Source organism: Callithrix jacchus, chromosome 17 (assembly GCF_049354715.1).
Source record: "Callithrix jacchus isolate 240 chromosome 17, calJac240_pri, whole genome shotgun sequence".
Lineage (NCBI taxonomy): Eukaryota > Metazoa > Chordata > Mammalia > Primates > Cebidae > Callithrix > Callithrix jacchus.
Genome location: NC_133518.1, coordinates 74,892,807 through 74,920,791, shown reverse-complemented (window position 1 = coordinate 74,920,791; position 27,985 = coordinate 74,892,807). Strand labels below are relative to the sequence as shown.

General features: G+C 41.1%; 2 protein-coding genes across 26 annotated transcripts in view; one reads left to right on the top strand and one right to left on the bottom strand.

Moving 5' to 3' along the window:
- MLH1 (mutL homolog 1) overlaps positions 1–22,969 on the bottom strand; it is a 53,795-nt gene extending 30,826 nt beyond the window's left edge. For 3 of the 25 annotated variants that reach the window (XR_013528742.1, XM_002759730.6, XM_078354602.1), the window contains exons 1-9: positions 22,780–22,933; positions 20,072–20,162; positions 17,051–17,149; positions 12,232–12,305; positions 9,414–9,486; positions 8,175–8,266; positions 6,049–6,091; positions 5,814–5,902; positions 3,368–3,480 (exon numbers count right to left, since the gene is read on the bottom strand). Coding sequence is in view for 21 of the 25 variants with exons in the window: in XM_002759730.6 (XP_002759776.4) it covers positions 3,368–3,480; positions 5,814–5,902; positions 6,049–6,091; positions 8,175–8,266; positions 9,414–9,486; positions 12,232–12,305; positions 17,051–17,149; positions 20,072–20,162; positions 22,780–22,895 (790 nt within the window). In the remaining 4 variants the exon portion in view is untranslated. The other 22 variants (XR_013528741.1, XM_017965934.4, XM_078354591.1 and 19 more) reach the window with 20 other exon arrangements.
- Positions 22,970–23,273: 304 nt separating this feature from the next.
- On the top strand, positions 23,274–27,027 carry EPM2AIP1 (EPM2A interacting protein 1). The gene has a single exon (XM_002759726.6). The coding sequence runs from the start codon at positions 23,369–23,371 to the stop codon at positions 25,190–25,192; it is 1,824 nt and encodes a 607-aa protein (XP_002759772.1). The 5' UTR covers positions 23,274–23,368; the 3' UTR covers positions 25,193–27,027.
- The last annotated feature ends 958 nt before the right edge of the window (positions 27,028–27,985 follow it).

Below are 27,985 nucleotides of genomic sequence, written 5' to 3'. Positions count from 1 at the left end.
TGATTGGGAGATTTGGTCGATTTAAATTTAGGGTTGCTGCCATTTGCTATTAACTGGCTATTTTGTCCTTTCGTTGATAAAAATTCTTCTTTATGTTAATGCTCTTTACTTTTTGGTGTATTTTTAGAAAGGGTCATACTGGTTGTTCCTTTCTGTGTATAATGCTTCTTTTAGAAGTTCTTGTAAAGCAGGCCTGGTGGTAATAAAATCTCTGAGTACTTGCTTGTTCCTAAAAGATTTTATTTTTCCTTCAAATGTAAAGCTTAAATTGGCAGGATATGAAATTCTGGGCTGAAAGTTCTGTTGATTAAGTATATTGAATATTGGCCCCCACTCTCTTCTAGCTTGTAGGGTTTCCGTTGAGAGATCTGCTGTAAGCCTAATAGGCTTACCTTTATGGGTAACTTGATCTTTCTCTCTGGCTGCCCTTAATATTTTCTCCTTCATTTCGATCTTGGTGAATCTAACGATTATGTGCCTTGGGATTGGTCTTCTAGAGGAATATCTTTGTGGTGTTCTCTGTATTGCCTGGGGTTGAATAGTGTCCTGCTTTGCTAAATTAGGAAAATTTTCCTGGATAATGTCCTGGAGAGTATTTTCCAGCTTGAATTCATTCTCTCCATCACATTCAGGTACACCAATCAAGCGTATATTAGGTCTTTTCACATAGTCCCATCTTGCTTGGAGACTTTGCTCATTCCTTTTTATCCTTTTTTCTCTATTCCTGTCTTGTCGTTTTGTTTCATTAAGATGGTCTTCGACCTTTGATACCCTTTCTTCTGCTTGATCCATTCGGCTGTTTAAGCTTGTACATATTTCACTAAGTTCTCGTGTTGTATTTTTCAACTCCATTAAGTTCATTTGTATTCCTCTCTATATTGTCTATTCTTTTCAACATTTCATCGAACCTTTTTTCCAAGTTCTTAGTTTCTTTACATTGGGTTAGAACAAGTTCCTTTAACTCCCAGAAGTTTCTTATCATCCACCTTTTAAAGCCTACTTCAGATAATGGAACACAGTCCTTTTCCATCAGGGCTTGTTCCGTTACTGATGAGTCCTTTTCCATCAGGGCTTGTTCAGTTGCTGATGAGTCCTTTTCCATCAGGGCTTGTTCCGTTGCTGATGGTTTCTGATTTTGTGTATACTCGGCCTTCTTAGGCTGTTTTTTTCCCTTCATTGTAGATGAACCGCCTTTCTAGTTAGGTTTCTGAGTCGACGTCTGACTTATTGATTCCCAGTGCTGGGATCCGAGCAACCCACTGTGGCAGCCTAAATAGCAGAGATAAGACTGATGGTGCTCTTCTGCCCGGGAATCTCTGGTCTGGCTTCCCTCTTGAGTCCGCAACAAGTGGCTCTGACTTCCCGGAGCTCCAAACTCTGGTCAGTAGGGGAAGCAGTCCCGTTGGCTCTGCATTAAGAGCTGCTGCGCCAAGACGCCGGCAAAACCGCTGTGGCGGCCACAAGAGTCGCGCTGGCGACCCGTGGGGCTCCTCCACTGGGAATTGGCTAATCCGTGAGTGACGAAAATTCGTCTAAAGATGTGGCGCTGTCTCGTTCTCTGAGCTTTCACTGGGAGCTACAATCCTGAGCTGTTAGTGGTCGGCCATCTTGGATCAAGAGTCCTCGTCAATGCATATTTAAGGTAATTTAGGAAATGAGGCTGGTTTGGAGAGGGTAGAAAGAAATAAATGCAGGAAAAAATAATACTAAAATCAGAGAAAGATGTATTTTCAGGAACACAGCTCTCCTTTCCCTGTGGACAGATTTTAGATGACCTGCTGATTATCTGTTGTCCTTTGTTGTTGTAGCCAAGGATATGTCAAATCTTTTTATTCCCAACAAGAAGAGTGGCTGTGACTTTATCAATGAAGAGATTAACATTCTCTGAGTGTTCACCACATCCAGGGTCCCATCATTAACGTCACTATACTCTGTAACACGTGTCCTGACCACACAGGCCTGGAGCAGGCGTGGGCACATGACAAAAGGACAGCTGGAGCCCGTCTGCTGAGAATTCTGAACCTGAGATGGGACAAAGGAGTGTTCTTTGTCTCTGCCACTGAGTGTGCCTGCACAGTGTAGATAAATGAAGGAATGGCACACATAAAAGCTTGACCTTTCTTTGCTACTGAGAACTTGGCATTGTGAACACATTAGCTAATCATAATGCAGAGGCTGTGGCAGGCAGCCCCAACAGAATAGACAGAGGCCAGTCAGACAGCACCTACACCTTTGTCTGCTTTACGGCCGGCATGTGCGTTACAAAGCAATTATTCTTCATGGGTAGAAAAAAACTAATAAAAAGCATTTTCTGAGCCTTGATTAAAAGAAGCTTTGTTATGCATCAGGTGTCAAGTCTTTCCTAATGAAGTAGGAAAATCCCTGCTAATAAAAATCAGTTTAACAGAATTTGTTTGTAAACGATTGGCTCTCTCTTTATTGTTTCCATATTGCTTGAACACTGCTGTAAAACAGCTCTATATATAACAGTTTTGCATATTTTGAAACATTTACAGCTGGTCAGCACTATAAATGGAAAGAGGGAATATTTCATTTCCAATAGCAAACAAGCAAAACAAAACAAAAACTATAAAATTATTATGAAATCCTCTAAAACAATAAACAACCTATAAGATAAAAATGAAAACTGAAACCATGGAAATGGAAAGATGCATCTTATTTCCGGATGGAAAATGAAAAATGTTTGGGATTGTTTTTGCTAGGTCACCATCAAAACCTTGTAATACACAATTAAGTTATAAGAAGCAGAATATAAAATAGCGTTTGGTTAGTAGATAAGAATCATGTAAACACTATGTTAGCAGAGAGATAAAAACTGTAAAGGAATTTAAGAAAATTAAGTATTTAATTTAGTTAATTTCCTCCATAATTTCTAGAACTGCTCTTTGTATCCTAAAGCTCATTCCTTAAGGAGGAAAATCTCAAGTATCTCAGCAATTTCTTTGATGACAATGCCTATGCCCAAGGTACCCCTTTTCTGTGTCCTGCTGTGCAATTTCAAACAGTGGCCCTTAATCTCTTCCAGCAATGCTCTGGCTAGGGCTTGCTTGTAATGACTCTGACACCAGCAGGTGAGGAAGGTGGGCTGGCTCACAGGGGGCCTGTTATGCCCTCTCCTGGGATTCCTCTTAGAGGTGAGAACCAGACTCCGACAGTGAACCAGCAATGAGCACATGTGGGAGGGCTGAGCACAGACTTAGGGCAAAAATTATACATGCTTCCCAATAAAACCACACTTTGCCATGAACTTTCTCTATGTGTAATCAAACCTGTTGATTAGAAATTTTCCCATGGTCCCATAAAATTCCCTGTGGGTGGATTTCCCATGTGGTTCTTTTTCACTTACGGTTGATAAAGAGTAAGAAGATGCACTTCTTCACCGAGTAGTTTGCATTGGAAATGTAACCATTCATTCTGAAGGCTAGGGTTTTATCCTCACACCCAATTTCTATCAGTTCTCTGGTTAGAAAAGAGAGATTCTGAAGCTTCTGAAAATACTTAAAAACTCAAACATTATTCAAAAATCAGAATTAGAAAACACAAGGTTCCTTCCCATAAACTAACTGTTAAATGAAGGACACAGAGACTTGGTTCATTTGAAGTCCTCTGTGCCTGTCCATTCGTGCAGCCATTGGTCTGTTCATCCATCTACCCACCCACCTACCTACCCTCTCATCCACCCATCCATCCACCCACCCACCCTATTCAGTCAGTGTTTTCAAGCACTTGTGCTATGTGCTAGGCACTGCTCTAATTGCTGGAATAGAACAATGAGTCCAACCTCGAAACCTTATTTTGCTGAAACTTGAAAGTATCTTAGTAACTAAATCCCAAAGATGAGATTCCGATTCCAAGAACTTATTTCTGCTGAATTACTTACTATACTGAATAGCACCACAATGTGGTTCTACAATGTGTGTTGTTCCCCAGAGTGTTTATTGGGGAGGGAAGGTTAATAGGCGAAAAAGAGGTCCTCAGACAAGCCACACTTATTCCTCTCTGAAGACCTTCCTAAGAACTAGTCCCTCTGTCTGGAAAACTCTACCTCTAACCTATTGGTACCTAGTTAATTCCTATTTATCCTTCATATTTCAAAAATTATTTATTCAAACAACCTTCTCTAACGATCCCCTTTCTCTGACCCTACCGAGTTTCCCTTTATGTCCTTTATTTTTCCAGGGAGGCATCTAGCACAATCTGCTAATGAATGGCATAATTATTTAATGTGTCTTTCCAACTAAAAAGTCAGCTGAGTCATTTCTGCTTTGTTTACTATGTCCCTACCATATAGTACAATACCAAGGAAATAGCAGGCACTCAATAAGGGCGGGCCAAATGGCTGGTGGATGGAAGCTTTTCATGCAGTAATGTGTGCTCTGAGTGTCTTCAATGGAGGGTATGGCTTGTCAAATTTCCCATACACACTGAACTAGCAAACTTTTTTTTCCCAAAAATGCCTTAAGAGGCTAGTGTTCTGGAAGCCTTTGGGAAATGCTGCTCTAGAGGATTTCTAATCTTGTACTGTCCCTAGAATTTCATAACAACTAAGTATAGTCTTAAGATCTAGTCAAAGATGCTCTGAAAAGTTACACTGTAGAACAGAATTCTGTCACTCTAGGAGCACAGTTTAAAAAAATTAATTCATTTAAATTAAAAGGAAAATAGTAAGTTAAAAGCAAACTAGTTGTTCCTTAGTTGGTTTAGCTTAAAGAATAAATTATTTGGCCAGGCACGGTGGCTCATGTCTGTAATCCCAGCACTTTGGGAGGCCGAGGCGGGTGGATCATGAGGTCAAGAGATCGAGACCATCCTGGTCAACATGGTGAAACCCCGTCTCTACTAAAAATACAAAAAATTAGCTGGGCACAGTGGTGCGTGCCTGTAATCCCAGCTACTCAGGAGGCTGAGGCAGGAGAATTGCCTGAAACCAGGAGGCAGAGGTTGCAGTGAGCAGAGATCGTGCCATTGCACTCCAGCCTGGGTAACAAGAGCGAAACTCCATCTCAAAAAATAATAATAATAAATAATAATAATAATAAATTATTTGTCCTTCAAAGTAGAAACTGGGTACTGAAATGACTGCTGCTGCTTTTCAGATTTCTGGGAAATGTGAAGTTAGGAGCTGTCTCATCCATATATCTCCCATACGTGGAAGGGTCTCAGTATTCTTCCCCCTCACATGACATAGGCACTTTGGGGTTTATAAAGTCCTGAGACAGCTAGGAATCTATGATGGAAATGGTGGTTTTTACATGCAGAGGGGAGCACTATAAGGAATCCATAATGCAAGTACTTTCTTTCCCCTCTTACGCTTTCCTTGATAATGAAGATCTGGCACTTACAAATCTAGTCTTTAAGGGCAAGAAATATTTTATTTGTCTTTATATCCCTAACTTCTAGCACAAAGCCTGGAATATGAGGGGCGATAAATGTTGAATGATAAGTAAAATCCTAAAGTGAAGATAACAGAAATACAAGGAAAAGAAGGAGCACCGAAGGATAAATAATTCTACTACACTATAAATATTTTGAAGACAAAGACCAAGACCTTGAAAGAACATATGACTTACAGCCACAACATCTAGGAGATTACATGTACCGAGGAAGTGTTGACTACATGAAGTAAGAACTGCATTAACAAATTTGAAGCATAAAAACAAGCCCACGTATTTGACTACAGCAAACTCAGTCTTAAGGCAGGTACTATCTTGAAAGGTTCCAAAATAATGTGAGGAAATGATAAATCAAGACAAGAAATGTAACAGATTTTTTTATATAGGTTATCAACATACCGACTGACAGCATTTCCAAAGATGGAGCGAATATTGTCCACGGTTGAGGCACTGGGTAGTGTCCTAACATCAGCTACTGTCTCTCCTTGCTGATAAAGAGCAGAAGACACAAGGACTTACTGTCTCATGGTTGAGACTGAAACATCATAACCTTATCTCCACCAGCAAACTATTAAAAATTCCCTTTTTTCTTTCCATAAAACAATAAACCATCCCCCATAAACCAAGAACTTACTTTCTTAACTGAGAAACTAATGCCTGAATTGTGTATTGAATACCTGGAGAAGAAAAAAGAGTAAGAAAAGAGTTGCCAAAAACACACACTAGATGTCAGAGCCCCCTTTCAGTTAAATAAATTAGCAGAGTTGAGTAATCTAAACAAAGGCACATATAAACAAAAATATCTCCATACGGCCTATTAATATTTTACCACAGAAAAATAAACCAGTAGAGAGTTCAGGGAGATATCAATGCTAAATGTGACTGAATCAAAACAGACTCCTCTCTGCTTTTATAGGTTGCTGACAGACTCAAGGATATCACACCACAATCTCTTCTTTTTTTATTTTTTATTTTTTTGAGACGGAGTTTCGCTTTTGTTGCCCAGAGTGCAATGGTGCGATATTGGCCCACTACAACCTCTGCCTCCCAGGTTCAAGCGATTCTCCTGCCTCAGCATTCGCAGTAGCTGGGATTACAGGCACCCACCACCATGCCCAGCCAATTTTTTTTGTATTTTTAGTAGAAATGGGGTTTCATCATGTTGGCCAGGCTGGCCTCAAACTCCTGACCTCAAGTGATCTGCCCACCTCAGCGTCCCAAAGTGCTGGGATTACAGGCGTGAGCCACCGCGCCTAGCCCACAATCTCTTCTTCACTTGCAGTTTTATTTCAGGGTGTCTCAAAGGACATCTTGAGAAGCTAGCTCTAACAACCCCTGAACACTTTTACTCCCTCTCAGAGCCCTCAACATACCTCCTTCTCACTGGCTTCTTCCTGCCCCTGGGTCTTGTTCCAGTATCTCCCAACCTTTTCTTGGTTAGCAATTGTTTATTTCTTTTTTCTCTATGGAGCCCATGAACCGAAGGATTGTGTCTAGCAAAATGCACTAATTAAGTAACAATATTTCACTTTACCACACCCAGAACCAAAACAGTCAACTAGAACTCCTTTATCTTCAGGAGATAATAAATATTCTGACGTTGATTTATAAATTCCAAGAAAAAGCAAAGAAACTTGATGTATAAACCTGTGTCATTTTATTAAGAGGAAATTTTTTATTCATTTTAGATTTCTTTAGAAATATTGAAAAATGGCTAGGCGCAGTGGCTCACACCTGTAATCCCAGCACTTTGGGAGCCTGAGGTGGGTAAATCACCTGAGGTCAGGAGTTGACCAGCCTGACCAATATGATGAAGCCCTATCTTTACTAAAAATACAAAAATTAGCTGGGCATGGTGGCATGCACCTGTAATCCCAGCTACTTGGGAGGCTGAGACAGAAGAATCGCTTGAACCTGGGAGGCAGAGGCTGCAGTGAGCCGAGATCAAACCATTGCACTCCAGCCTAGGACACAAGAGGGAAATTCCATCTCAAAAAGAAAAAAAAAATTCCATCTCAAAAAAAAAAAAAAAAAAGTACTGGAAAGTAGTTAACATATCCCTATCACATTCAACAACATGTGGGTTCAGAGAGCCTATACTAAAGCCATCTATACCAGTAGAGTAAGTCTATCATGGATATAACATTGTTTTCATCTGTCCTGAATCCCTTCTCCTTCTGGTAACAGCCTCTCATCTTCCTTTGGGAAACTACCTCTATTCCATTCTACTTCATGCACCCTTAGTAAGACTGCCAATCAAGAAACCTTTTCCCCACAGATATGGGCACATCATCATGTGACCTAAACTTTCCTAACTGGATGCACTCTGTTAAGAAACTGACTCTAGAGCAAAGTCAGGAAAAGAATGAAAACAACTGGAGTACAGTAACGACATTAGGTCCCAGAGGCACCCTGATTCTTACTCTCTCCAAGGAGCAGCTGGACACACTTCATGTGATAACCCCTAGCCTTCCAATAAATTTCTTTTTAGCTCAAGTTGGCTAGAGCCAGTTTGTTTTGTCTGCCATCAAAGAGCTCTCATTGATCTAAAGACCAACTGCTCTTTCCTGGGGAGATGAGAGAAAGCTCAAAATTGGTGACTAAACCTTGACCTGTATAAATGTCATAGTTTACCTAACTATTTGTAAGCTGGTTTTACTTTTCACCATCTAGCTCATGACTGTTCACAACTTATGTGTACTAGAACACTGTACTTTGGTGACAGATCTCAGAGACCCACTCCCAGATTTTGGACTATACCTGCCAACAACTTCCAAAATCTTCCCATATTCTTCACTTGGATTTTTTAAAGCTTTTCTCCTCGTGGCTATGTTGTAAAAAAGGTCCTCCACCTAAACAGAAGATCAATTTTTCTTGTAAATTCATAGAAATACATGAAATTAAAACCCAAGAAGCTAGGTCTTAAGGTGGTGAATCCAATTACATTTACCAACAGCACAGCTCCAAGCACTGACTGGGGCCAGGGATAAGGCAGCATTAACAGAAAAATTAAAGAATATGTTTCCTATTCATTCACTGATTTTTTTCAAATATGTACTGGGGGTTATTTTTGTGTCAGAATCTTTGCTTTGTGCAGAAAATATGAAGACAAAGCATGATCTTGCTCAGGAGAGTACATGATTTAGTGAGACACACATGTAAATCGACAAACAATTATAATATCACATAGCATTCAAAGATATTTTTCAGGCCAGGTGCAGCGGCGCATGTCTGTAAAGCCAGCACTTGAGGAGGCTGAGGTGGGTGAATCACCTGAGGTCAGGAGTCCGAGACCAGCCTGGCCAACATGGTGAAACCCCATCTCTACTAAAAATACAAAAATTAGCCAGGCATGATAGCACATGCTTGTAATCCCAGCTACTCAGGAGGCTGAGGCAGGAGAATCACTTGAACCCGGGAGGCGGAGGTTGCGGTGAACCGAGATCGAGTCACTGCACTTCAGCCTGGACGACAGAGTGAGACTTCATCTCAAAAAAAAAAGATACTTATCAAATTAAGAATAATCACAAAATTTCTTAGATCATTTGGAGTTCTTAGAAATCACACTGTGGTCACCCTGGTACAAGATCTCTGAGGGCAAGTATTCTTTGTTTCATTTGATAGATGAGGAAACTGAGGTTAAGGGATGTTAAGTAAATTGCCTCTGGACATACAACCAATGAGTGACAAGCCTGGGCTCTAACCCATGCCTTCTGGGGTCAAGCTTAATTATCTTTCAATGCCAACTACCCTGCCATTGATTTTTGCTATCCCAATAAAGAATCTCGTAGCCCTTAAAAAAGACAAGGAGGTGGCAGGCGGCCATGCCACAAAAGCTAACAGTCATTTATCTTGCTTAGAGGATATTTTGGGACCTCCATTAACTAGTGCAAATTCATGTTATTATTACCCTGAAAACTCAGAGATAATTTTATATTTCAATATTTATACAAACAAATCTTCTTTTCAACAATTTATTCCCCCATGTATCATTCTTACCGTGATCTGGGTCCCTTGATTGCCAGCACATGGTTTAGGAGGAGCTTTCAGTTTTCCATCTGAGTAACTTGCTCTAATAAGAAAATATAACAAATTAATTAACCAGTAGAGAGATGGACAGTAATCCAAAGGGGACAAAAGAAAATAATACCAACAATACATTAAAATATAGCCATGTTATATACTGTCTTAATTATTTATCATTTTCCTATTTATTTCTCCACCACTTCCATAATCATTTGAATTGGACTTTCTTTTTTGAGATGGAGTTTCACTCTTGTTGCCCAGGCTGGAGTGCAACGGGGTGATCTCAGCTCACTGCAACCTCCACCTCCTGGGTTCAAACAATTCTCCTGCCTCAGCCTCCCAAGTAACTGAGATTACAGGTACCCACCACCACACCTGGCTAATTTTGTATTTTTAGTAGCGACGGGGTTTCACCATGTTGGTCAGGTTGGTCTTGAACTCCTGGATCCACCCACCTTGGCTTTCCAAAGTGCTCAGATTACGGGCATGAGCCACTGCACGTGGCCCTTGAATTGGATTTTTAAAAAATATCTATTCTTCTAGCAAATGTTGCTATTTACTTTCTGACTTCTGAGCTACCAAAAAAATAGTTTTGCCACTGCCTAAGTTAACAGTAAAACTGTTTAGTAATTTCCGCAATTATTTATTGAGGGGCTACCATGTGTCAGGTCTATGAAGCCTGGTAATAAAGAAAGGTCTTGGAAAGCTCTTGATATAGAGCAAGGGGCAGACTTTTTACCTAACTGTAGAACAGTATGCTAAGTGATCTAGAGAAGCATCCATTCAGCCTGGGGTGAGAGTGAGGGTGGGTTAAAGCATCCCAGAGAGATGGCAATTCATCCTTCTTTAGAGAGAAATGGTTTCAGGTGGAGACAGTGGGAAAGACCATCCAGGAAGGCCAAAACAAAAATGGAAGTATAGAGCCTTTAGAATACAAGGCAGCCTGGAATAGGTAGAGAGGATGCTGGAAAGGCAGACTGAGAGCACGTTGGATGGGGCTGGTTGCAAGATGATGACTGCTATGGAAGGGGGCCCACTACAATCTAGGCTATCTAGGAAGGCATTAACTCACAACTCTCTTCAGTTAGTGACAGGGGATTCTAATCTTATCAGTCCATATGGATCTAGGGCAATTATAATTCACAGTCAAACCCCCCTAGTATTACTGTTGTGTACTCTGAAATCTCCATCTTCCATTACTTCACACATTTATCTGTAAGACGAGAAACAGAACTATCCTTTGTTGAAGATATTTTCCCTTTTTTATTTTTTAAGATTGGAGTACAATGGTGCAATCATAGCTCACTGAAGCCTCAGACTGCTGGACTCAAGCAATCCTCCTACCTCCAGAGTAGCTAAGACTATAGATGTGCAACACCATACCCTGCTAATTTTAAAAGATTTTTCTGTAGAGAGAATCTTGCTTTGTTTCCCAGGCTGATCTTGAACTCCTTCAAGCACTCCTCCCACTTCAGCCGCTCAAAGTTACAGGCAAAGCCACCATAACCAGCCTATTTTCCCTTTTAATCTACAAACAATCTGTGTGATTTTTAAAAATTATCTTTTTTTGGCATGAATTAGGTACTCCTACAAGTCTTCAACTAGTGAATGGCCAATGCTTATAAAAACAAAGGTTCGATTTTGATATCCTGAATCTCATTTTTGTTCTGTCCCAAGGCCATTCATCAGCTTCTGAAAACTGTGCCAGCATAACAGATAGCCGGCAGCCACTGTGTGAAGGCAAACCAGCACAGGTACACACAGGTGCTGGGAGCTGGTGGCTCTGTAGCCAGCTAAGGAAACATGAACCTTTAGCATCCCTACCACAGCCCTCTAATCAGTCCAAAGCAATACCTCAACTGAAGGGCAAAGGGGCAGAAATTGTATCAGCAGCTACCCTTTACTTGGAATACCTATGTGTAACAGACACCTTGCTAGGCACTTGGAATATGTTATATCCTATCTTTTAGGATATCCCATGGCAGGGCGTGGTGGCTCACGCCTATAATCCCAGCACTTTGGGAGGCAGATGGGTGAATCACAAGGTCAAGAGATTGAGACCATCCTTGTCAACAAGGTGAAACCTCATCAGTACTAAAAATACAAAAATTAGCTGGGCATGGTAGCGCATACCTGTAGTCCCAGCTACTCGGGAGGCTGAGGCAGGAGAATTGCTTGAACCTAGGAGGCGGAGGTTGCGGTGAGCCAAGATTGTGCCATTGCACTCCAGCCTGGGTAACAAGAGTGAAACTCCGTCTCAAAAACAAAACAAAACAAAAAGAATCCACAAAGGGCTGGGTGTGGTGGCTCATGTCTGTAATCCCAGCACTCTGGGAAGCTGAAAGAGGTGGATCACCTGAGGTCAGGAGTTCAAGACCAGCCTGCCCAACACGGTGAAACCCTGTCTCTACTAAAAATACAAACATGATCTGGGCATGGTGGCAGGTGCCTGTAATCCTAGCTACTTGGGAGGCTAAGGCAGGAGAATTGCTTGAACCCAGAAGGCAGATATTGCAGTAAGCCAAAATCATGCCATTGCACTCCAGCCTGGGTGACAAAAACAAGACTCCTTCTTAAAAAAAAAAAAAAAAAAAAAAATCCATGAAGTAAGAGTATCACCTAATAATCATCCTTGTGGATTATCAATTTATCAATAGGGAGAAAAGAAAATGTACCCAAGATCTCTGCCAAAAAAGGTAACACTGATGTTAAGACAGGATTGCTCTGAAATGCAGGCAAAAAAATACATTTCAAGATGAGTATTTAGGAGTAAAAGAAGTCAGCACTATACCTGTATGCACACTTTCCATCAGCTGTTTTTGTTGTAATAGTAACATGAGCCACATGGCTTATGCTGGCCAAAGCCTAAGGAAGAAAAGAAAATAGAAACAAAAACTCATTGCTGGGTCACCCACTGTCACCTCACCAAAGGGAAAGGTTATCTGGATAGCCTCTATCATTTTGTATTAATATGTGGCAACCAGGAGCACTTTGCTCACTCACTCAATCTGGTGACTTGTTGAAAAAAAAGGATCAATCAATCTGTAGCATAATTACTAGAACAAGTGAAAAAGATGTATTAAAAAGTTTAAAACACACCAAAACATTAATGGGTTAATAAGCAATTGTGTTCAGGGGTACAACTATAGACATGTTTAATAATATTCTCAATGAAGTGTCATCTAGTAATTTTTATGACTTGCTTTCATAAATGGATAAAGGAAACACTCCAAATAGTGTTTTATATAGTTACTCAAAACTTTTTTATATAAGCAGTTATACAATTTGAAATACAAATTTAAAATTATGCAATTAAGACAGAACAAATTTTAAAAACCCATGATCACTTTTCCCCTTTATAACCAAGACTGGTTTGTCAGCCCTTTGGAATCTGTCTCTTTTTTACAAGGAGGATATTACAGTATGTAAAGGTGTAACTCAGGAACTATGCCATGATGGGGTCTGTGTGACAGCATCTCCGCAGACAATATATACAGCTGTGGCAAGTTCAGTTCATTAAAAGGCACAAGGGTCAGGCTCAGAAATCACCAGGTCCTAGCTGGACTTCCCTGGTTAATGTAATTGAACTAATTTTCATCATTAAAAAATGTAAGGCCAGGCACGGTGGCTCACACGTGTAATCCCAGCACTTTGGAAGGCCTAGGTGGGTGGATCACCTGAGGTCAGAAGTTCGAGACCAGCCTGATTAGGCTGGTGAAATCCCGTATCTTCAACCTGGGCAACAGAGTGAGACTCCATCTCAAAAAAGAAAAAAAAACAGTAAATGATTTTGATTTTGAGACCTGTATAAGACATGAAAATGCAGAGTAGAACACTCCAGGAAGAGAGAGTGCCACTACACATGGCACAACAGATCCTGCTGCTTCAGAGGCCTCTTCCCCAGTAGTGGAGCCAAGTGGACAGGGGCACAGACTCTGGAGTCAATCTGCCTAGTTTCTAATCCACACTCTGCCACTTTCTAACTATGTCCTTGGGCCATAGTTCACTCATGTAAAACTGGTTAACAGTAGAACCTCTGCAGAGTTACTGTCAGGAGTAAGAATTAATACAAAGTGCTGAGAACCATGGCTGGTACACAGAAATCCCTCATAAATCTTCCCCGTATAATTACCATGAAATAATAACCACGAAGATTACCTACATCCAGGCGAAGACTCCAGGAGGCCATGGGTTTGGAAAATGACCCAGGGAGCTGCAAGGCCAAAACGAAACTTCCTTCATAGAGTTTGAACTAAATATCCTTAAAATCAGGGGCAGTCTCAGTGTAAACCAAGTCTTGAAAATCATCCCTTTTTGGAATAATCTAGCAGTCACTGTGAGTAAGATGATACATGAGACCACACTAGTTTGGTGTAAATTGATCTAAATTACAGAAACTGAGTCACAGCTGCCTTTTACTTTTTAAAATTAAAGTAATACATGAGGAATAAGAAATAAAAAAAATAAAAAAAGTAATGCACGTACATGATAAAAATTCAAACTACAGCAAGGCCAAAAATGAAAAGTAATAGCTTCTTTGACAGCCCAACCCCAACTTCACTCGCATTCCCTTAAAATAACTACTGTAAAATAGTTTCTCTGGTCCCCTGGAACCTCCACAGAGGAACACAGCCCTGACAAAACCTTGATTTTAGCCTAGTGAGGCCTAGTAAGACTCATATCTTCTGATCTCCAGAATCGTAGAAAAATTAATTTGTATTGTTTAATGCCACTAAGTTTCTGGAAAATTTTTGGCAGCAACAGGAAACTAATACAGTTTTAAAATACGTATTTTTATTTCACCAAGGAATGTTATTTCTATAAATTTATCCTAAGGAAATAATTAAACAAAACACAGTGTACAATAAGAATACTCACTCATCAGAACCTTAAACACGGCTAGATTGGTGGCTCATGCCTGTAATCCCAGCACTTTGCAAGGCCAGGCAGATCACTCAAGGTCAGGAGTTCTAGACCAGCCTGGCCAACATGGTGAAACCCTGTCTCTGCTAAAAATACAAAAATTAGCCAGGTATGGTGGTGCACACCTGTAATTCCAGCTATTCAGGAGGCTGAGGCAGGAGAATGGCTTTACACTCCAGCCTGAGTAACAGAGCAAGACTCTTGTCTCCAAAAAACAAACAAACAAAAAAAAAGAACCTTAAACAGGAAAAAATGGCAAAGAGCATAAATGTTCAACAGGAAACCATTTAAACAAACTACAGTATATACATGTAATGGAATACTGTGTCGTCATTAAAAACTAGATAGGCCTATATTTACTGGGTGGAAAGATATCCATCAGGAAGTGAGTCACAAAATACAAAATCCTATTTTAGCCTTCAAAATATTTTAATCTGTTTTCTAAAGCATTTACTCCTATGTCATATAATTTTACCCACAAATATACCCACGACAATATTTTTATACCAAGATAATTCATAATTTCTCCTTAATGTCATCAAATGGTCAACCTATATTCAAATATTTGTCTCAAAAAACATTTTTTTAATAGTTTGCTCAATCAGGGTTTAGGTAAGATCTATACATTGGACCTGGTTCATATGCCGACGTGGGGCTGAAGGCCCCACAGGGTCGTGAGGTGTCCCTTATGCTGTGCTGAGGTGCAGAATCTGAGAAATAAAGAGACAGGACACAGAAGTACAAGGAAAACATAGCTGGGCTCAAGGGGCCACGTCACCTATGAGTGGAGTCAGGCGAGGCCCCGAATGTCCAGAAGCGTGTGTATTTATTGTGTATAGATTAGGGGGCAGGGCAGTGAGTGAAATCGTCTTTAAGGATAGTGATAGGGGCCGGGCGCGGTGGCTCACACCTATAATCCCAGCACTTTGGGAGGCCGAGGTGGGTGGATCACGAGGTCAAGAGATCGAGACCATCCTGGTCAAAAAATGGTGAAACCCCGTCTCTACTAAAAATACAAAAAAAAAAAATTAGCTGGGCATGGTGGCGCGTGCCTGCAATCCCAGCTACTTGGGAGGCTGAGGCAGGAGAATTGCCTGAACCCAGGAGGCAGAGGTTGCAGTGAGCCGAGATCGCGCCATTGCACTCTAGCCTGGGTAACGAGAGCAAAACTCCGTCTCAAAAAAAAAAGGACAGTGATAGGGTGGTGAGCAAGTAAACAAGGGTTCCACCCGCATTAGGTCACCTAGGCTAGGAGGTGGACAGTGCACAGCAAGGGGCCCATTCCCATTAGGTCATTGAGGCAAGCGCCGTGTGCAGTAAGGGGTTCACCCCCATTAGGTCACCGAGGCTTAAAGGCGGGTTATGCGCAGTAAAGAGGGTGCAGTGTGCAATACATCTATCTATGGGCAAACTGCTTCTAAGAAGATTTATGGGGGGATGCTTTAAGTCACACAGTAGTGACAGAGCTGTCAGGGTTACCGCCACCTGACGGCAGCTTCCAATGAGTTCTATGGGAAGATGCTTTTCGAGCAGCACAGCAGCAAGAGCTGATAAAGTTCACAGTCACCAAGGTGGATTGCCAGTCTGAGGGCAGCCTTCCATGAGAACTGGAGCGAGGTCCTACAACTCCTTTATCAGGAGGAGTGGCTCTTGTCCCAGGCCTGCCATACAGCGGGTATCTTTAGGATCCTGAATGCTGCCACCTGGGCCATGGATTCTTGTCCTGGTATAACTGTTTTTCCCTTAAATCATGCTCTGCACTGAGTCTGCTCTAGGCATTCCTCTGATTATAAGCTGCTTCTTAATTCATGCTCTGTACTGTGTCTACTCTAGGCATTCCTCTGATTATGAACTAACTATATATATATATACGTAGGGAAATACTTTTAGGCACTCAAACTATGAACTCTTATACAATTATATATAGAGGATTATACAAAGGGAAATAACTGAGTAGTAACACTATAAACTGAGATATTCTTCAAGCCCTAATTCTATAAACTAATATATGGCTGTATAAAGAATTACATAAAAGCAAATAACTGAGTAGTAACACTATAAACTGAGATATTCTTTGAGCCCTAATTCTATAAACTAATATATGATTACATAAAGGATTATATAAAAGGAAATAACTGAGTAGTAACACTATAAACTGAGATATTCTTCAAGCCCTAATTGTGCCAGGGTTCTGCTTAGCTCTCCTTCCTCGGTGCCTATATGGGGGGTTATCCACATTCCGCTTAAATGTCTTCTAATCTACAGGTTCTTTATTCCCTTCTCTACTCTTTTCTTCCCCTGCCATCTATCTGTTGAAGGGAACAAGTCTTTTTTCATGTAGTTTCCCAATCTCAGTATCATGTATCATGCTTCCTTGTCTCCTATATTTTCCATATGTAATGATCAGATTTGCATTTGATTTTCTGACAAGAAACTTCATAGGTGGTATTGGGTACTTTCATCAAGAGACATATAGTATCAGAGGTCTCTGTAGGTAAAAGAGTTTATTTATGAACAATTCTGTCTTAAAAAGTTAGAGTTCATTAATTTTGTTCAGATTTGCATACAGTTAACAAGTAAAAGGCACCAAATCTTGTTTATCTATGTTGAGAAATACATACTAAAAAATGACAGCCAAATGTCATCACAGGAGGATATTTTATACATTTCTTGAATCTTTAGCTTACCTCACCTCGAAAGCCATAGGTGGAAATACTGGCTAAATCCTCAAAGGACTGTAGTTTACTCGTAGTGAACCTCTCACATACAATATCCAGATCTTCTTTCTATTAGATACCAAAAAGACAGGTAAATAATTATGTTACTCATTTTTCCAAATCGTTTTGATTCCATTTTCTTGATTTAATCCAGGAAGAAAATCCTCTTAAGAAGAGCTTTTTTTCTTTTTCTGAGACAGAGTCTTGCTCTGTTACCCAGGATGGAGTGCAATGACACATGTTAGCTCACTGCAACCTCCATCTCCCAGGTTCAAGAGATTCTCACATCTCAGCCTCCCGAGTAGCTGGGATTACAGGTGCGTACCACCATGCTTGGCTACTTTTTTCTTATATCTTTAGCAGAGATGGCATTTCACCGTGCTGGTCATTCTGGTCTCGAACTCCTGAACTCAAATGATCCTCCTGCCTTGGTCTCCCGCAATGCTGGGATTATAGGCGTGAGCCACTGCACCTGGCCTTAATTTCTTGTATTTTTAGTAGAGATGACCATACTGCCCAGGTTGGTCTCGAACTCATGAGCTCAAGTGATTCGCTCACCTCAGTCTCCCAAAGTGCTGGGACTACAGGTATAAGCCACCACACCCAGCCTGAGAAGAGCTTTAAAATTAGCAGTAACTTCCTCATTTCGAATCCAGAATGCCACAAGGTCCTGGCATTCCTCCTTTCTTACTAGGGGGCTCCTTCTCAGTCACTGCTTTTTCTGACTCATGTCGCCACTTCTTGACATCAGAGTCACCCAAGACTCCATCCTTGGACCTCTTCTCTATCTACACATACTCTCTTGATTATCTCATTCAGTCTCAGGGCTTTTGTTTAATTGACAAGCTTCTTTATTAAAAATCTCCAGGGCTGGGCATAGTGGCTCACACCTATAATCCCAGTGCTTTGGGAGGCTGAGACAGGAGGATTCCTTGAGGTCAGGAGTTCAAGACCAGCCTCAGCAATAGAGCAAGGCCCCATTTCAACAAAAATAGAAAAAAAAAATAGCCAGGCGTGGTGTGCGCCTATAGTTATTACTTTAGCTGGCTAAGATGAGAGAACTGCTTGAGCCCAGGAGGTCAGGGTTACAGTAAGCCATGTTCACACTACTGCATTCCAGTGTGAGTGACAGAGTGAGACCCTGCCTCTAAAAAAAGGGGGAAAAAATCTAATTTTTTGAATTGCAGTAAAATATATGTAACAGAAAATTTCCCATCTTAACCATTTTTTAAGTATACAGTTCTGTGGCATTATCTACCGTCACACTACTGTGTAACTATCATCATGATCCAGCTCCAGAATTTTTTTCATCTTCCCCAAAGGAAACTCTGTACCAATTAAACAATAATTTCCGTTCTCCCCTCTCCTCCCGGCCCTAGGCAACCACCACTCTACTATCTCTATGACTATGACTACCCTAGGAAACTCATAAGAGGAATCATACAATATTCGTCCTTTTGTGACTGACTTATTTAACTTAACATGATGTCTTCAAGGTTCATTTATGTTGTAACATGTGTCAACATTTCATTTCTATTTAAGGCTGAAATTAATACATTTTATTTATCCATTCCTCTATTGATGGACACTTAGTTGCTTTCACCTTTTGGCTACTGTAAATAATGCTGCAGTGAATATAAGTGTCCAAATATTCGTCTGAGTCCCTTCTTTTGGGTATACACCCAGAAGTGGAATTATTGGATTATATGATAATTATGTTTAATTTTTTGAGGAATCACCACAGCCTGCACTATTTTACATTCCCACTAGCAATACACAAGAATTCCAATCTCTACATCCTTGCAAACACTTGTTTTTATTTTTGGTAAGAGCCATCCTAATAGGTGTGAGGTGGTATCTCATTGTGGTTTTTCCTTCTTTCCCTAATGACTAATGATGTTGAGCATCTTTTCAGGTGAGTCTCATGACTTAATACGATTAAAATGCAGACAACCACCAAATATTTATACCTAAATCTCTATCCTGCACTCCAAACTCACAAACATCCAACTAACAGGCATCTTAAATTGAACATGCCCCAAAATGAACTTCTGATCTCTCCGAAAATCTGCTTCTTTCATAGTCTTTCCCATCTTAGTAAGTGGTAACTCTTTCTTCCACTTACCAGGCCAAAACCTTGAAATCATTCCTGATTCCTCTTTTTCTCACACCCTGTATCAGCAAATTCTGAGAGCTTTGCCTCCATCATCAACCCAGAATCTCACTGCTTCTTTCATCTCTACTGCGACCAAGCCGTCTGCAGGACGGACCCCTTCTGCCCTGTTCTGCTGTCTATTTTCCACGTTGAAAGACAGAGGATTAAAAAAAAAAAAAAAAAATCACCACAACCAGGTAACCTCTGCTTAAAACCCTCTAATGGTATCCCACCATATTCAGAAAAAAACCTAAAAATTGGCCCACAAGGACTTACATGTTTTTACTCAGCCCTCATCTCTGATTACTTTTTCCTTTTCAGCCTCTAGACAAACTAGCTTCCTCGACAGTTCTTCAACATGTCAGGCATGCTTCCATTTAATAACCTTTGTTTACATTGTTCCGTATGCCAAGAATACCTTTAAACAGCCACTTGACTTGCTACTTGACCTCCACCGGTCTCTCAAATATCACATCCACATTGAAGCCTTCCTGAACCACTCAATTTAATTCCATACTTCCCGGCTTGTGCGCTCCTATCTTCCTCCCTGCTTTAGTCTTCTCCATAGAACTTAATGCTATCTGACATACTATTTCTGTCTCCCACCACTACAATGTAAGCACCAGAAGTGAAATGATTTTAATCTGCTTTATTCACTGCCACATCCCCTGAACAGTGCCCAGCAAAAAATAGGTACTCATCAAATATTTATTGTTGGTATTGCATTTTTCAACGAAAAAAATCCCATCTGCAAAAGCCTAGTTCCCAGAACAGAGAACGGTCCTGCCCCTTCCATGAAGTGCACAAACACACTGCTGCTCTGAGGTTTTACTTACCCTGATCCCAGTGCCATTGTCCTGGATCTGAATCAACTTCAGGCCTCCCTCTTTAACAACCACTTGAATACTTGTGGATTTTGCATCTAAACTGGCAAATCAAACAGAAAATAATTTATCAGTCTGTAACTACTCTAATGTACATATTTTAATGAGCCAAGCAGTTATTAAAAAAACTCCAAATAAATACAACAGTGCCTCATCAATGTGTTTTTTCTTTGTCTTACAGGCTCATACACTATATGAGTTCACTCACTGTATGAGAGAGAAGGAAGAGGGGGCAAAGCAACCATCATTTCTAATAGATGTTCAGCACTATTTCTGTTCCTCTAGGAAAGACAGCAAGTGAAGTTAAAAATAGATTTATTTTGGCACATACCTCTTCTCAACTAATTTTACTTTTACCTGAACTTTATTCATCCTCAGGTTCTTAAGTGACTCTAACAAAATGTCAGTAAAAAAAATTAAAATCCTGAATGTTTTTCTCTACTATCCCCTTTTATATTATGATGGAGGGAAGAAAAAAACAGTAATGCAGAAAGTTAACACATCTTTAAGAAACCATGGGCTGGGCATGGTGGCTCACGCTTGTAATCCAAGCACTGTGGAGGTCAAGGCGGGCGGATCACCTGAGGTCGGGAGTTCAAGACCAGCCTGACCATGGTGAAACCCCATCTTTAAAAATAACATAAAAAAAAGAAATCAATAAATTTCTTGGCCCGGCACTGTGGCTCACGCCTATAATCCCAGCACTTTGGGAGGCCAAGTCGGGCAGATCACATGAGGTTAGGAGTTTGAGACCAGCCTGACCAACATGGAGAAATCCCATCTCTGCTAAAAATACAAAATTAGCCAGGCATGGTGTCACATTCCTGTAATCCCAGCTACTCAAGAGGCTGAGACAGGAGAATCGCTTGAACCTGGAGGTGGAGGTTGTGGTGAGCCAAGATCGAGACACTGCACTTCAGCCAAAGAATGTGAAACTTGGTTTAAAAAAAAAAGAAATCAATAAATATTTTGTGCTTTCAAAAGAGTAGCCTACAAGCACAGACTACCTGCTAGAGAAAACAAATTTTCTAGCAGGGGCTGCATGAGAAAGAGTTATCTATTCCCCACACAGACAATTCTTTATTCAGATAAAAGACATTAGGCTGGGCACGGTGGCTCCTGCCTATAATCCCAATATTTTGGGAGGCTGAGGTGGGTGGATCACCTGAGGTGGGTGGATCACCTGAGGTCAGGAGTTCGAGACCAGCCTAAACAACACGGTGAAACCCCATCTCTACTGAAACTACAAAATTAGCCAAGCATGGTGCCACACACCTGTACTCCCAGCTACCTGGGAGGCTGAGGTAGGAAGATAGCTTGAACCCGAGAGGTGGAGGTTATACTGAACCAAGATCATGCTACTGCACTTCAGACTGGGCAACAGAGTAGGACTCTATCTCAAAAAAAGAAAAAGAAAAAAAGAAGACAGTAAATTACTTAAATATTAAAGACTTTTCTCATGAGCTGCTGTAGTGAAGCTGTATTTAGTCATCTCAACTTACATGCTAAAAAGGGCATAACTGGACTCCATATAAAAATCTCCACTTAAGGAATTAATTACAAGCCACCAAGCTAGTATGTTTAGTTTTGTTTTACAGTATTCTGGCACAGTACAATAAAAGGCCCAGTTGTTCTGTCACAGCATTCTAACACAGTAGAAACAAAAGCCACTCTGCCACTGCTTCTACTACTGCTATTACAAGTGAAAAGGAGAAAACATCCCCAGGTTCCTTGCTACTTCTTTCATCTACCTTCCAATTCTCTTCCTTTCCTTCAGCGGTCCTTTCTACCCACTGATCTTTCAGTCCCATTGCCCTGAATAGTTTATACTTTCACAACAAATCCCTCTAGAAACCTACCACTCTTCACTGAAGCATTTTTTTCCTATTAATGTACAGACTTCACTAACATCAACTGATTTTAACAAAAAGGATCTGACATAACGTTTAGGTATATTTTGGGAACGGATTTTTGGAGGTTTACAGTCCACACTCACTTTTCCTTCCCCATGTTTCAAATCTCCTCCCTCCACATTTTTTTGTGACAGTTCTAAGCTTCAGAATCCACAGACGACCCATAAAATCTGGTATCTTCGAAGTGCGCCCTCCCAAGTAAACGACAGGAAAACACTAAGTGGGGTCACTAATTTAACAATAGTGTAACCCAAGGTAATCAGAAGTGAAGCCCAGAGTGCATCAGCCTGTCCTAACACTCCAACTTTGTCTTTTGAATGAAACTCAAAATGAATTGTGCCTTTGGATATGTACAGATGATTTCTGGAATTAGCAAGAAAACAGTCACCTCTGAAAAACAGATTTTTCCCCATTGTAAGCTTTTATACATCTTTTAACTTTGTATCTTCTGCATCATTTTAGATGAACTGACTTCCTTAGTTAACGGTACCATTAAGGCGACAGTTAAGTATACTCCTCCACTCGCACCCCAAATCACCCTTACAAGGTCTCGCGAGAGCGGTAAACACACGGTTGGCAGAAAGGGAGAAGGCCTGACTGGCACGCGCCAGGGAACCCCTCGACCTCCGCCGTTGTGGGCATGCGCTGTACACACCTCTGCCCAGGGCAAGGTGTGTCCGCGCCATTAAGAGGAGCGGCCCGTTAGGTCGTAGCCCTTAAATGAGCCCGAGTCGACTCCCTCCGTACCAGTTCTCAATCATCTCTTTAATAGCATTAGCCGGCCGCTGGATAACTTCCCCCGCCGCGATGCGGTTCACCACCGTCTCGTCCAGCCGCCGAATAACCCCAGCCACGAACGACATTTTGGCGCCAGAGAAGCCCAGGAAACGTCTAGATGCTCACCGGAAGTGCCTTCAGCCAATCACCTCAGTGCCTCGGGCCTACGTTCTTCCTTCAGCTGTATCTTACGCCGTCCAGCCCCACCCTTCAGAGGCAGCTATTGATTGGACAATTTGAATGCCAGTCAAATATCTCAACTCCGTGGGTTGCTGAGTCTCTTCGTCCCTCCCTCAAGCGGCTGCTGCCCGCTACCTAGAAGGATAGGCGCTTGCGCGTTAGAAATCACTGTCCGATCTTCCTATTGGTTCGTTCTTAGGGGGCTCAGAGAATACGAAATATCCAGCCAATAGGAACAGAGATGCCACAGCCGGGCTTGTGTGCCTCCGCTGAGGTGATCTGGCGCAGAGCGGAGGAGGTGCTTGGCGCTTCTCAGGCTCCTCCTCTCCCCTTGCGGCCTTTCTAACGGTTTGGCCCTGCTCTTGCGGCCTCCCGCAGAATGTGGATGACGCCCAAAAGAAGCAAGATGGAAGTCGACGAGGCTCTAGTTTTCCGGCCGGAGTGGACCCAGCGTTACTTGGTTGTGGAGCCCCCGGAGGGCAACGGGGCCCTGTGCCTCGTCTGTCGCCGCCTCATCGTAGCTACCCGCGAACGCGACGTGAGGCGCCACTACGAGGCTGAGCACGAATACTACGAGCGGTATGTGGCGGACGGCGAGCGCGCGGCCCTGGTGGAGCGTCTGCGTCAGGGCGAATTGCCCGTGGCCTCGCTCACTCCTGAAGAGAGAGCTGCTCGTGCAGGCCTCGGGCTCTGCCGCCTCTTGGCCTTGAAGGGTCGCGGCTGGGGTGAGGGGGACTTTGTCTACCAGTGCATGGAGGTGTTGCTGCGAGAGGTCCTGCCCGAGCACGTCAGCGTCCTGCAAGGCGTTGACTTGTCTCCAGACAGCGCCAGGCAGAGGCTCCTGAGCATTGACAGGAATCTACGCAGTCAGCTTTTTAACCGAGCCAGGGACTTCAAAGCCTATTCTCTTGCCTTGGACGACCAGGCTTTCGTGGCCTACGAGAACTACCTCCTGGTCTTCATCCGCGGTGTGGGCGCTGAGCTGGAGGTGCAGGAAGACCTGCTGACCATCATCAACCTGACTCATCATTTCAGCGTCGGCGCGCTCATGTCGGCCATCCTGGAGGCCCTGCAGACGGCGGGGCTTAGCTTGCAGAGGATGGTCGGACTCACCACGACCCATACTTTGAGGATGATTGGGGAGAACTCGGGGCTCGTCTCTTACATGAGAGAAAAGGCCGTCAGCCCCAACTGTTGGAATGTGATTCACTATTCAGGATTTCTTCACTTGGAACTCTTGAGCTCCTACGATGTAGACGTGAATCAGATCATAAATACCATATCCGAATGGATAGTTTTGATTAAGACCAGAGGTGTCAGGCGACCTGAATTTCAGACTTTACTAACTGAGTCTGAATCAGAGCATGGCGAAAGGGTTAACGGACGATGCCTGAACAATTGGCTTAGGAGAGGGAAAACGCTGAAACTAATATTCTCTCTAAGAAAAGAGATGGAAGCGTTCTTGGTTTCAGTAGGGGCAACCACAGTCCACTTCTCAGACAAACAGTGGCTTTGTGACTTTGGCTTCTTGGTAGACATTATGGAACACCTTCGAGTACTCAGTGAAGAATTACGAGTTAGTAAGGTCTTTGCTGCTTCCGCCTTTGACCATATTTGTACTTTCGAAGTTAAGCTGAATTTATTTCAAAGGCATATTGAGGAAAAAAATCTAACGGACTTTCCTGCCCTCAAAGAAGTTGTTGATGAGCTCAAACAGCAAAATAAGGAAGATCAAAAAATATTTGATCCTGATAGGTATCAAATGGTGATCTGTCGTCTACAAAAAGAATTTGAGAGACATTTTAAGGACCTCCGGTTCATTAAAAAGGACTTAGAACTGTTTTCAAATCCATTTAACTTTAAACCTGAATATGCACCTATTTCAGTGAGGGTGGAGCTAACAAAACTTCAGGCAAACACTAATCTTTGGAATGAATACAGAATCAAAGACTTGGGGCAGTTTTATGCTGGATTGTCTGCTGAATCTTACCCAATTATCAAAGGGGTTGCCTGTAAGGTGGCATCCTTGTTTGATAGTAACCAAATCTGCGAAAAGGCTTTTTCATATTTGACTCGAAACCAACACACTTTGAGTCAGCCATTGACAGATGAGCATCTCCAAGCCCTGTTTCGGGTTGCCACAACTGAAATGGAGCCCAGTTGGGATGATCTTGTGAGAGAAAGGAATGAATCGAATCCGTAAGGCTTTGTAGTACAAGATTGAGAAACTCAACAGTACTTTAATTCTAAAAGCAAAAATTGGTTTGAGTTTTCAAGTTTGCTAATTTGGATTGTGAGAAAGCACCGCGTACCAGCCGTCCAAACTGATCACAATTCAAATTCTGACAGTTGCCTTTTTTTTCATCTCAAATGGCACCATGGGACTGAAACATGAAAATGCCACCTTTTTTAAAACTTAGGTTAATGACAAAATCATTGTCTTTTATGATAGTTAATTTTAAAGAGATTTAGTATTAATTATGTGAGTTGAATTTGCAGTCTGTTTTTTAGGTGTTCTGAAGGTATATGCCAAAAATTTCAGCTCTTATTTTAATGGAGTGTTAAAATTCTGATTCATATAATCTTAAATTATCAACTCCTTAAATGTGCTTTTGAACCAATTTGCAGAAACTCAAATAGCAAGTTCATAAATTTCCAAAAAGGAAGACCATACATACAGTGGCGGTGTTTTGTCTAACCATCAAAATGTTTGAGACTTTTTTTTTAAACATTTCTGAGTCTGAAGGTAATATTGACAGATTTCTTTCCTCTTCCCTCCCAATCACCCACCTCAGTGATAACTGGCATAACTGATAGAAGGAGTAATTAGAATCATTTTTAAGTTGCTGATATAGGAGACTTCCTGCAGTTTGGAGATAAGACTAATTATTGGGGGTTTTCCTTGAATTTTTTTTATAACGGGGGGCTATTTTATCCGCTTGCCTATTAAAGGACTATGGTAAGTATAGAATCTTAACGGTTACCAGGTAGTAATTTTTTTTTAACCGTAAACGGAAGTTTGGCCCTAACAAAAAGGATGAGGAGAAAAGATGTTTGCACTCCAAGATTAGGAGATGTGAGATACTTTAGCTTTTTTGTCTTATCTGCATGGGTGTTATTGCTTTATTTTTTTAAATCCTGCTTAAAAGAAACACTTTGTTTTAAAATGATACAGTATCAGATTTTGTTAGATGCTAGAAATGGATTTATTCTAGAATTTGCAACTGTCTTACACATTCTGTACTTAAGACAGCACACAAGTAGAAGTATTTAAAAGCAGTCTTATTCACAGATTGCAGTAATTCTGTATTTCTAGTAAGATACCTGCTTTGTGCCAAAACAGTGATTTCCAAACTTGTTAACCATGAAAAGGCAATATTAAGTTTACTATGTAAAACAAATTGTAAACAGGATCCAATTTATATTTATAGATCCTCTCAAGTATTATGCAGTTTAAAAACTCTTGTTCCAAAGTCCTGTCTTAACTATTGAAACACCTTAATCTGTGGTTACTAATGCAGCAAATTCAAGGAACCGGGCTACAACTAAGAATCTGGATGGAGTTGTTGTCTGGGCAATCAAAATAAATTCCATAAGGGCCTAAAAACGAAAGTTGTGCCAGTGGCTTTCAACCAGACGTGGTAACCTGTCCTTCCAGAGGATGCTGAGAAATGTGTAGGGGCACTTTTTTGGTTGTTATATTTAGGAGCTTCTGTTGGCATTTAAGCCTAGAGACCTTCACCCCCTGCAGTGCATGGGACAGCCTGGCACAATGAAGAATTATCCCTCCCAAAATGTAGATTATTTTATTTCAAGGGACAGGGTAGATAAGTGGTCGAAGCAAAATTAAAAGCGCAAGTTGGGCAAACTGACAATACTAGATAGGAGAGACTAATTCTAACCTTCCACATTTGGCTGGTAAAGTGCAATAAAGGCATTGATAAAGGCCTGTTAGCTCACAATATTCCTTGTAAATCAGGAATTAATATTGAATCCGATTTAAGGGCTCTGTCTTGTTAAACATATTTAAGACAAAAAGTTATATGTTGATTAGGTACTTATCAAGAATGGTCAAGTTGAGATTTTGGTTAACAGAGTAAGCTTACATATCTGGAAAAACAACAGTGGGAAACAAAAAAACAGCCACATCCACCAGTATTTTCCCAATAGCTTTGAATATTCACAGCAGAGCTTTATTACTTGAGAGAAAGATTGGAAGACCTGAAAGCCACTTCTGCTTTCTAACCCCAGTTCCTTAAATATGGAAATCTTGTATATTTGTGAAGTTCCAGTATGTTTTGCTTAAGGTGTTAATAAAATTAGTTTGTATTATATAGTCATTGAGGGGGAGATATAAGCCAAGGATTTTCAATTGACCCTAGCTATAGAGAATTTGCTATAAACTAGTCTTGTTTGTTTAAAAAAAAAAAAAAAAAGTGTATTTTACTGTTTTCTGTAATAAGTAATTCTGTAACTGCATGGCAGTCTTTTTTTTTTCTAATATATATATATATATATATAAATATAGTTGTTACTGGTCCTCTTGTAACGGTGAATATAGTTAAAATGAGTACCTTTTAAAAGAACTCTTATGTCTTTACCAGTTACTGCCCTGCCCTATAGCTCGTTCCTACTAGTTTTCTTGACAGATTTGTATTCCCAGTCTCCTGTATTGCCACTCAAATTGCTCTACTAAGCTCACTAAGTCCTTGTTAATAGTCTTGCCCTCCTTGAAACACTTGATGACTTTAGCTTTGAGGAGATTCGTCTCTGGGTATGCTCTCTTAGTCTTTGTAGGCATCTCTTTCCTTAAATATCTGGGTTTTGTATGTTTAAAAACCGTTGTTTCAGACTGCCTTATTCTATGTCATCTTGCTAGCTGATCTCATTTCTTTCCATGGCTTCATTACCACCTATATGCAAATAACTTTCAGATTCATATCTCCTTTCTAGACCTTTCTTAATTCGTACGTCTAATTGCTAACAAATCCTCTTT